We start from the raw sequence: 10,358 nt of genomic DNA, 5'->3' as shown, positions 1-10,358 counted from the left end.
CCTCTTCTCTCTCTCGCTCTCTCTCCTCTTTCTCTCTCTCTCGCTCTCTCTCCTCTTTCTCTCTCTCTCGCTCTCTCTCCTCTTTCTCTCTCTCTCGCTCTCTCTCCTCTTTCTCTCTCTCTCGCTCTCTCTCCTCTTTCTCTCTCTCTCGCTCTCTCTCCTCTTTCTCTCTCTCTCGCTCTCTCTCCTCTTTCTCTCTCTCTCGCTCTCTCTCCTCTTCTCTCTCTCTCGCTCTCTCTCCTCTTTCTCTCTCTCTCGCTCTCTCTCCTCTTTCTCTCTCTCTCGCTCTCTCTCCTCTTTCTCTCTCTCTCGCTCTCTCTCCTCTCTCTCTCTCTCGCTCTCTCTCCTCTCTCTCTCTCTCTCGCTCTCTCTCCTCTCTCTCTCTCTCGCTCTCTCTCCTCTTTCTCTCTCTCTCGCTCTCTCTCCTCTTTCTCTCTCTCTCTCTCTCTCCTCTTTCTCTCTCTCTCGCTCTCTCTCTCTTCTCTCTCTCTCTCGCTCTCTCTCCTCTTTCTCTCTCTCTCGCTCTCTCTCCTCTTTCTCTCTCTCTCGCTCTCTCTCCCTCTCTCTCTCTCTCGCTCTCTCCTCTCTCTCTCTCTCGCTCTCTCTCCTCTCTCTCTCTCTCTCGCTCTCTCTCCTCTCTCTCTCTCTCTCTCTCTCTCCTCTCTCTCTCTCGCTCTCTCTCCTCTCTCTCTCTCTCTCGCTCTCTCTCCTCTCTCTCTCTCTCTCGCTCTCTCTCCTCTCTCTCTCTCTCTCGCTCTCTCTCCTCTCTCTCCTCTTTCTCTCTCGCCTCTCTCCGCTCTCGCTCTCGCACTCTCTCCGCTCTCGCTCTCGCTCTTTCTCTATCGCTCTCTTCCCCCCGCCCCCCCCCCCCCTCTCCCTTGATATGAGTCTTGGATATACTCAACGACTGAGCCTCCACAGCCCTCTGGGGTAGAGAATTCCAAAGATTCACCACCCTCTGAGTGAAGAAATTCCTCCTCATCTCAGTCCTAAATGGTCGACCCCTTATCCCTGAAACTGTGTGACCCCTGGTTCTAGACTCCCCAGCCCGGGGGAAACATCCTACCTGCATCTACCCTGTCAATCCCCCTCAGAATCTTATAAGTCTCAATAAGATCGCCTCTCATTCTTCTAAACTCCAGAGAGAACAGGCCCAACCTGCTCAATCTCCCCTCATCAGACAGCCCCCTCATCTCAGGAATCAACCTCGTGAACCTTTGCTGAACAGCCTCCAATGCAAGTATATCCTTCCTCAGATAAGGAGACCAAAACTGTGCACAGTACTCCAGGTGCGGTCTCATTGTGGTTGGTGGGGATTTTGCACTTTATCAGGGAGGCTTTGAGGGTGTAAAAGGGGTCAGAGGGTCTAGTAAGGAGGAGGAACTGAGGGAAATCCTTTATTAGTCGGGAAATTGTGTTGGGGAAATTGATGGGATTGAAGGCAGATAAATCCCCAGGGCCTGATGATCTGCATCCCAGAGTACTTAAGGAGGTGGCCTTGGAAATAGCGGATGCATTGACAGTCATTTTCCAACATTCCATTGACTCTGGAGCAGTTCCTATGGAGTGGAGGGTAGCCAATGTAACCCCACTTTTGAAAAAAGGAGGGAGAGAGAAAACAGGGAATTATAGACCGGTCAGCCTGACCTCAGTAGTGGGTAAAATGATGGAATCAATTATTAAGGATGTCATAGCAGCGCATTTGGAAAGAGGTGACATGATAGGTCCAAGTCAGCATGGATTTGTGAAAGGGAAATCATGCTTGACAAACCTTCTGGAATTTTTTGAGGATGTTTCCAGTAAAGTGGACAAGGGAGAACCAGTTGATGTGGTATATTTGGACTTTCAGAAGGCTTTCGACAAGGTCCCACACAAGGGATTAATGTGCAAAGTTAAAGCACATGGGATTGGGGGTAGTGTGCTGACATGGATTGAGAACTGGTTGTCAGACAGGAAGCAAAGAGTAGGAGTAAATGAGTACTTTTCAGAATGGCAGGCAGTGACTAGTGGGGTACCGCAGGGTTCTGTGCTGGGGCCCCAGCTGTTTACACTGTACATTAATGATTTAGACGAGGGGATTAAATGTAGTATCTCCAAATTTGCAGATGACACTAAGTTGGGTGACAGTGTGAGCTGCGAGGAGGATGCTATGAGGCTGCAGAGTGACTTGGATAGGTTAGGTGAGTGGGCAAATGCATGGCAGCTGAAGTATAATGTGGATAAATGTGAGGTTATCCACTTTGGTGGTAAAAACAGAGAGACAGACTATTATCTGAATGGTGACAGATTAGGAAAATGGGAGGTGCAACGAGACCTGGGTGTCATGGTACATCAGTCATTGAAGGTTGGCATGCAGGTACAGCAGGCGGTTAAGAAAGCAAATGGCATGTTGGCCTTCATAGCGAGGGGATTTGAGTACAGGGGCAGGGAGGTGTTGCTACAGTTGTACAGGGCCTTGGTGAGGCCACACCTGAAGTATTGTATACAGTTTTGGTCTCCGAACTTGAGGAAGGACATTCTTGCTATTGAGGGAGTGCAGCGAAGGTTCACCAGACTGATTCCCGGGATGGCGGGACTGACCTATCAAGAAAGACTGGATCAACTGGGCTTGTATTCACTGGAGTTCAGAAGAATGAGAGGGGACCTCATAGAAACGATTAAAATTCTGACGGGTTTAGACAGGTTAGATGCAGGAAGAATGTTCCCAATATTGGGGAAGTCCAGAACCAGGGGACACAGTCTAAGGATAAGGGGTAAGCCATTTAGGACCAAGATGAGGAGAAACTTCTTCACCCAGAGAGTGGTGAACCTGTGGAATTCTCTACCACAGAAAGTAGTTGAGGCCAATTCACTAAATATATTCAAAAAGGAGTTAGATATAGTACTTACTACTCGGGGGATCAAGGGGTATGGCGAGAAAGCAGGAAGTGGGTACTGAAGTTGCATGTTCAGCCATGGACTCATTGAATGGTGGTGCAGGCTCGAAGGGCCGAATGGCCGACTCCTGCATCTATTTTCTATGTTTCTATGTGTCCCTTGTAACGTTTCCTCTGCCCACTTTTGGCTCGTTTGCCATGAAGGAGTTCCGAGTAGAGCGCTCGCTTTGGGAGTCTCGTGTCTGGGACATGCGGACAATGTGGCCCTGCCCAGCGGAGCTGGTCGAGTGTGGTCAGTGCTTCGATGCTGGGGATGTTGGCCTGGTCGAGGACGCGAACGTTGGTGCGTCTGTCCTCCCAGGGGATTTGCAGGATCTTGGGAGACATCGTTGGTGGTATTTCTCCACCTTGAACCCTGTTGGCACTTTGACCTTCCTGACCCTTGGCTCTCGCCAACGTGTCCCAGAGTTCTCTGGGCATGGGTTGGCGTGCCAACTGTACAAGGCCCTGTACAGTTGTAGCAAGACTTCCTCGCTCATATACTCCAACTGGTAGTGGCCTGATACAGTGATAATGGAGGTGCTCATGAGCTATCGATGAGTCTACACCAGACTTGGACACGAGGTGAGGAAAACTCCAAGTGGTGGAGAGCTTAGGGAACCAAGGGTTCTGTCACCTGTTCTTCCTCGAGCTTGATACACTTCCCACACATCACATCTCCAATTACTCACAGACTGGATCCCCCAAAGTGCTATGTACTGAACGAAATCTAGCATTAGCATGAGCAGGTGAATGCGCTGTGTATTACTGAACTGGAAAATCCCAATTTATGTGCCAACTGTTGCAATGTGGGAAACGCAGCAGCCAATTTGCGCACAGCAAGCTCCCACAAACAGCAATGTGATAATGACCCGGATCATCTGTTTTAGTGATGTTGGTTGAGGGATAAATATTGGCCCCAGGACACCGGGGAGAACTCCCCCTGCTCTTCTTCCAATAGTGGCCCCGGGATCTTTTACATCCACCCGAGAGGGAAGACGGGGCCTCGGTTTAATGTCTCATCCGAAAGACGGCACCTCCAACTGTGCGGCGCTCCCTCAGTACTGCCCCTCCGACAGTGCGGCGCTCCCTCAGTACTGCCCCTCCGACAGTGCGGCGCTCCCTCAGTACTGCACTGTTGGAGGGGTGGAACTGAGGGAGTGTCGGAGGGGAGTTACTGAGGGAGCACCGCACTGTCGGAGGGGCGGTACTGAGGGAGCGCCGCACTGCGCTGTCGGAGGGGCGGTACTGAGGGAGCGCTGCACTGTCGGAGGGACGGTACTGAGGGAGCGCCGCACTGCGCTGTCGGAGGGGCAGTACTGAGGGAGCGCTGCACTGTCGGAGGGACGGTACTGAGGGAGCGCCGCACTGTCGGAGGGGCGGTACTGAGGGAGCGCCGCACTGTCGGAGGGGCAGTACTGAGGGAGCGCCGCACTGTCGGAGGGGCAGTACTGAGGGAGCGCCGCACTGTCGGAGGGGCAGTACTGAGGGAGCGCGCACTGTCGGAGGGGCGGTACTGAGGGAGCGCCGCACTGTCGGAGGGGCGGTACTGAGGGAGCGCCGCACTGTCGGAGGTGCGGTGCCGAGGGAGCGCCGCACTGTCGGAGGGGCGGTACTGAGGGAGCGCCGCACTGTCTGAGGTGCTGTCTTTCGGATGAGACATTGCTGTGTGTGGGAGCTTGCTGTGTGCAAATTGGCTGCTGCGTTTCCCACAATACAACAGTGATGGCACTTCAGCAAAAAGAAAGTGCGTCATTAGCTGTAAAGCGCTCTGAGTTCCAAGTCCTTTCTCTGCGAAAGCCCATGAAACGATGACGTACATTTGTGTTCGTGATATTCTTTACGTTGGTTAAATGGCTGAGGTATTTTTTAATTCCGCCTCTTCTATCCCATTTTCTATCACAGGACACGGGAGGAACATGGCGCAGGAAACCAACCCGACCCAAGTGCCTATGTTTTGCCCGACAGGCTGTGGTTTCTATGGAAACCCTCGCACGAACGGAATGTGCTCCGTCTGCTATAAGGAGTACCTGCAGAAACAGAACAGCAGCGAGAGAATAAGTCCACAGGGTATGAGGTGTCCCATTGCCCTCCAACCCCTACCCTTTGACCTCTCCCTCTCCGTCCCCGCCCTCTGACCCCCCCCCCGGTCCGCCACTCGCCAACTCTGATTTGAATGGGAGAGGGTTGAATGTGTCGGGGATTGCAGGTCAGGGGTCAGACCGGATGGGCGGCCATTTTTTTTTAATCGCTTGACTTCCAGTCGGACAAAGCTGTTGGCATGGGATGGCGGTTTTGCGGGGGTGGCGAGGGGATTCTTCCGTGTACCAGTGAAGAGAAAGCTCTTGGTAGTCAAGGCAACCGAGTGGCCTTCTGGGCAATGGAGGAACAGGAGGAGGCCCATTCAGCCCCTTGGGCCTGTTGCACAGGAACAGGAGGAGGCCCATTCAGCCCACTCGAGCCTGTTACACAGGAACAGGAGGAGGCCCATTCAGCCCACTCGAGCCTGTTACACAGGAACAGGAGGAGGTCCATTCAGCCCCTCGGGCCGGTTCCGCCATTCAATCCGATCGCGGCTGATCTGCATCCTAACTCCACCTGGTTCCGTAACCCTTAATACCCAACAAATATCTATCAATCCCAGTTTTGAAAGCTCCAATTGATCCCCGGCCTCGACAGCTTTTTGGGGGAGAGAGTTCCAGATTCCCACGGCCCTTTGTGTGAAGAAGTGCTCCCTGACATCACTCCTGAACGGCCGGGCTCGAATTGTAAGGTGACGCCCCCTTGTTCTGGTCTCTTTCCTCCCCCCCCCCCCCCCCAAAACCAGAGGAAACAGTTCCTCTTTCGATCCACCCGATCGAATCCTTCAATCATCGTAAACACCCTCAATCAGATCGTCCCTCAATCTTCTACACTCGAGGGAACACAAGCCCAGTCTGTGCGGCCTGCCCTCGGGATTTAATCCTGATTCACCCCCCCAGCCCCCCCCCGGGTGGTGTTCTGACCGAGTGTGCCATGTTGATTCTGAGCCATTGACGCAGCCCAGTGACATATTGCCATCATTCTGGGCCCAACGGGGGGGGGGGGGGGGCTAGTCACCCCCTCCCTGCTTCCCCCCCCCCCCCTTCACCCCGTCATCAGCGATGGGCTCCAGAGGAAGGGTAGCTCAGGTTGGCCCAGTTACTCGCTCCTCTTGCCGTGTCTGCCCCGTAGCGTCAAGAGAGGAGGCGGGGATTGGGGGATGGAGGGGGGGGGGACCTGGGTTGGCGACAGAAGGAACCACTTGGCTCGTGATCGGGGCGTTGGACACTGGGCCAGGGAAGGTTCCGGCCCGCTTGCCCGTCCGGCCGCGTATCGGGATCCGAAACGCCACAAAAACGCGACGGTTGATGTTTCTGGCTCCGGCCCGCCTTCAGAGCTGCGAGGGGGCAGAGGTTACCGGGTCATGGGACCGGGCGGCAAAAGGGGCTAAAGGTCTTTTCCCCACAGCCCGGCACATTTCCCCCCTTCCAGTATTGGCACCTTTTCCCCCCTTCCAGTATTTACCCAATTCCCCCGTTTGAAAGCCCCCGATTGAATCTGCTCCCACCGCCCTTTCAGGCAGCGCGTTCCCGATCACAACAACTCGCTGCGTCAAAAACACATTCTCCCCATCTCCCCCTCTGGTTCCATCGCCGATTATCATCAATCTGTGCCCCTCTGGTTACCCACCCTCCTGCCCCCGGGAACAGTCTCTCCTGATTTACTCCTCAAAACTCCTTCGTGATAGTGAACCCCTCGATTCAATCTCCCCCTTAACCTTCTCTGCTCCGAGGAGAACAACCCCAGCTTCTCCAGTCTCCCCACGTCACTGAAGGCCCCTCATCCCCCGGGACCATTCTGGTCAATCTCCAATGCAGCCCTCTCTGAGACGTCAAGCAGAGAATAAGATCAGGTTTACATAAGAATCAGGAACAGGAGTAGGCCACACAGCCCCTCGAGCCTGCTCCGCCATTCAATACGGTCGTGGCTGATCCGATCATGGACTCGGGGTTTGGCCGCGACGCCTCATGTGGTCGAATAGCCCGCGCCCGGCGGCCGCAGCTCATAGGTGGAGAATGGGCAGCGGGGTAGCGGAGGACGTTCCAATTACCCCACCCCCCCCAAAACCACTCCCCCCACCCCGTGGAACTAAACCCCAGCGAGAGCAGCCACCTCTGGGAAAAGATGGGAGAATACTGAGGACGGGGGGGTGGATTTAAAAATTAATTGTTCAGCACATTTTTCATCTCTTGCTGATTAAAATGTTCACTGGCTTCTCCTACAAGGTTTGGCTGGTGTTTCTGGCCAAGAAATGATCATCTCCCTTTCTCTGTCAGTCCACATGGACGTGACATGCACCAGTTATACTCTTGTATTCACCGAGTAAGTTGCCCCAAGGCATCGCTCGGGGTCAGTTGAACATAAGAAATAGGAGCAGGAGTCGGCCATTCAGCCCCTCGAGCCTGCTCCGCCATTCAATAAGATCATGGCTGATCTGATCATGGACTCAGCTCCACTTCCCCGCCCGCTCCCCATAACCCTTCACTCCCTTATCGCTCAAAAATCTGTCTATCTCCACCTTAAATATATTCAATGTCCCGGCCTCCACAGCTCTCTGGGGCAGAGAATTCCACAGATTTACAACCCTCTGAGAGAAGAAATTCCTCCTCATCTCAGTTTTAAATGGGCGGCCCCTTATTCTGAAACTATGTGCCCCCTAGTTCTAGAGTCCCCCACGAGGGGCAACATCCTCATTTAAAACTGAGATGAGGAGGAATTTCAGCCATGATCGTATTAAATGACGGAGCAGGCTCGAGGGGCCGTATGGCCGACTCCTGTTCCTATTTCTACTCAATGTCCCGGCTCCCACAGCTCTCTGAGGCAGCGAATTCCACAGATTTGCAACCCTCTGAGAGAAGAAATTCCTCCTCATCTCAGTTTTAAATGGGCGGCCCCTTATTCTAAGATCATGCCCCCTAGTTCTAGTCTCCCCCATCAGTGGAAACATCCTCTCTGCATCCACCTTGTCAAGCCCCCTCATAATCTTATACGTTTCGATAAGATCACCTCTCATTCTTCTGAGTTCCAATGAGTAGAGGCCCAACCTACTCAACCTTTCCTCATAAAACCACCCCTTCATCTCCAGAATCAACCGAGTGAACCTTCGCTGAACTGCCTCCAATGCAAGTGTATCCCTCCTTAAATACCGAGACCAATATCAATATGGGTCAGTTGAATAATATATATATATATTATATATATATATATATGTGTGTGTGTGTATATGTATGTATGTGTATATACCACACACACGCGGGCACACACACACACACTGGTGAAGGTCATTGGGAGATTTCAGCCACCTGCTCCACAGCGCCACCTAGTGGCCGGAGCGTCCAACTACAGTGTGACTGTTGACATAGCAAAAAAATTGAGTGGGAAATGTTTGAAGCCAACATTTATTTTTTTTTTAAACCCGTGTGGCTCACCGTTGATGGCAGCAGGACGTGCGGTTTGCTCAGAGGAGGTTGCGTGACTTTGGCCAGCATATTTTTTTTTTTAACGGTTCTATACGTCCTGTGAACAGGAGCCACAGCCAGTAGCACGCCTTCTGACCCGGCGCTAGTTCAGAGTACAGACGCCAGCCCGCAGGACCCGTCGTCCACAGCTGTCGCCGCCATCTCCACGTCCGGATCAACCGTCTCGGAGAGCAGCAGGTAGGGCTTTGGGGGCTGCGCGGAAGCGAGAGGGGGGGGAAGGTCTTTGGCGGTTTTTGAGATACTGTTTTCTCGGTCGTCATCTTCGGCAGTCCCTCGGAGTCGAGGAAGACTTGCTTCCACTCTAAACGTGAGTCCTTCGGTGGCTGAACAGCCCAATCCGAGAGCCACAGTCCCTGTCACAGGTGGGACAGACAGTGATTGAGGGAAAGGGGAGGGTGGGGCTGGTTTGCCGCACGCTCCTTCCGCTGCCTGCGCTTGGTTTCTGCACGCTCTCGGCGACGAGACTCGAGGTGCTCAGCGCCCTCCCGGATGCACTTCCTCCACTTAGGGCGGACTGGTCTTTGGGCCCAGGGACTCCCAGGTGTCGGTGGGGATGTTGCACTTTATCAGGGGGAGGCTTTGAGGGTGGTCCCTTGTAACGTTTCCTCTGCCCACCTTTGGCTCGTTTGCCCGTGAAGGAGTTCCGAGTAGAGCGCTCGCTTTGGGAGTCTCGTGTCTGGGGCATGCGGACAATGTGGCCCTGCCCAGCGGAGCTGGTCGAGTGTGTGGTCAGTGCTTCGATGCTGGGGATGTTGGCCTGGTCGAGGACGTTAACGTTGGTGCGTCTGTCCTCCCGGGGGATTTGCAGGAGGCAGCGTTGGTGGTATTTCTCCACTGTGGACCCTGTTGACACTTTGACCTTCCTGACCCTTGGCTCTTGCCAACGTGTCCGAGTTCGCCAGGCATGGATTGGCGTGACGTTGCCCTCCCAATGGATCTAAGAATGGGCATCCTTGATTGGAGGAGGAAAGTAGTTCGCCAGTTCCTCCGTACCTTCGGCTTGGAGGCAAAGGAAAGGCCCTCTCAGGTTGTCTGCGCATGCCCGGAACAAAATGGCGGGTTCGCGCGGTCGGGTTCGCGGACTACGCTTCGAATCGGGGTCCTCGCGAGGACGTAGGCGGCCCTGGATGATGCCAGTGCCTCCGTTTTCCGACCGTTCCCCCCCCCCCACCCCCGTGCTGTCCAGAGCCGTGCCCATCTCGAGCGCTCCTCCCCCGCCCCCTGTGGAGTTTAACCCCTTTCTGTTCCGCCTTCTCTCCTCAGCCAATCGTTGCCGACGGCCACTTCGGAGAGTAAAGAGGCGGAGATGGAGGAGAAGTTCCAAGGTGAGAGGCATTGTGATTGGTCAGTGTTCGTGCGTGGGGGAGGCGGCCTGAGGTGGGGGGGAGACTGGGGAGGGTGAGGGGAAAGACTTGGGTCGAGGGGGGGGGGCGCGAGAGACTGGGGGTAGTGGGGGGGAGACTGGTGGAGGGAGATTGGGGGGTAGATTGGAGGGGGGGAGATTGGGGGTGTGGGGGGAGATTGGGGGGTAGATCGGAGAGGGGGGGAGGAGACTGGGGTGGTGGAGGGAGGGGGAGGAGACTGGGGTGGTGGAGGGGGGGGAGGAGACTGGGGTGGTGGGGGGGGGGAGAGGAGACTGGGGTGGTGGAGGGGGGGGAGGAGACTGGGGGGGGGAGAGGAGACTGGGGTGGTGGGGGGGGTGAGAGGAGACTGGGGTGGTGGGGGGGGGAAAGAGGAGACTGGGGTGGTGGGGGGGGGGGGAGAGGAGACTGGGGTGGTGGAGGGGGGGAGGAGACTGGGGTGGTGGAGGGGGGGAGGAGACTGGGGTGGTAGGGGGGGGGGAGACTGGGGTGGTGGGGTGGGAGGGGGGTGGGGGGGAGAC

The 10,358-nt window shown here is 54.9% G+C and overlaps 1 protein-coding gene across 1 annotated transcript; it reads left to right on the top strand.

The window, feature by feature from the left end:
* Positions 1 to 4,824: 4,824 nt before the first annotated feature.
* LOC139250616 (AN1-type zinc finger protein 6-like) lies at positions 4,825 to 9,801 on the top strand (the record flags this gene model as incomplete). Its single annotated transcript, XM_070873012.1, has 3 exons — positions 4,825 to 4,985; positions 8,524 to 8,653; positions 9,740 to 9,801. Coding segments are annotated over exons 1-3 (343 nt in total), but the record flags the coding sequence as incomplete, so codon positions are not given.
* Between the last annotated feature and the right edge of the window lie 557 nt (positions 9,802 to 10,358).

This window comes from Pristiophorus japonicus, unplaced genomic scaffold (assembly GCF_044704955.1).
Source record: "Pristiophorus japonicus isolate sPriJap1 unplaced genomic scaffold, sPriJap1.hap1 HAP1_SCAFFOLD_4034, whole genome shotgun sequence".
Classification (NCBI taxonomy): domain Eukaryota; kingdom Metazoa; phylum Chordata; class Chondrichthyes; family Pristiophoridae; genus Pristiophorus; species Pristiophorus japonicus.
This window is presented reverse-complemented; position numbering and strand designations above follow the sequence as displayed.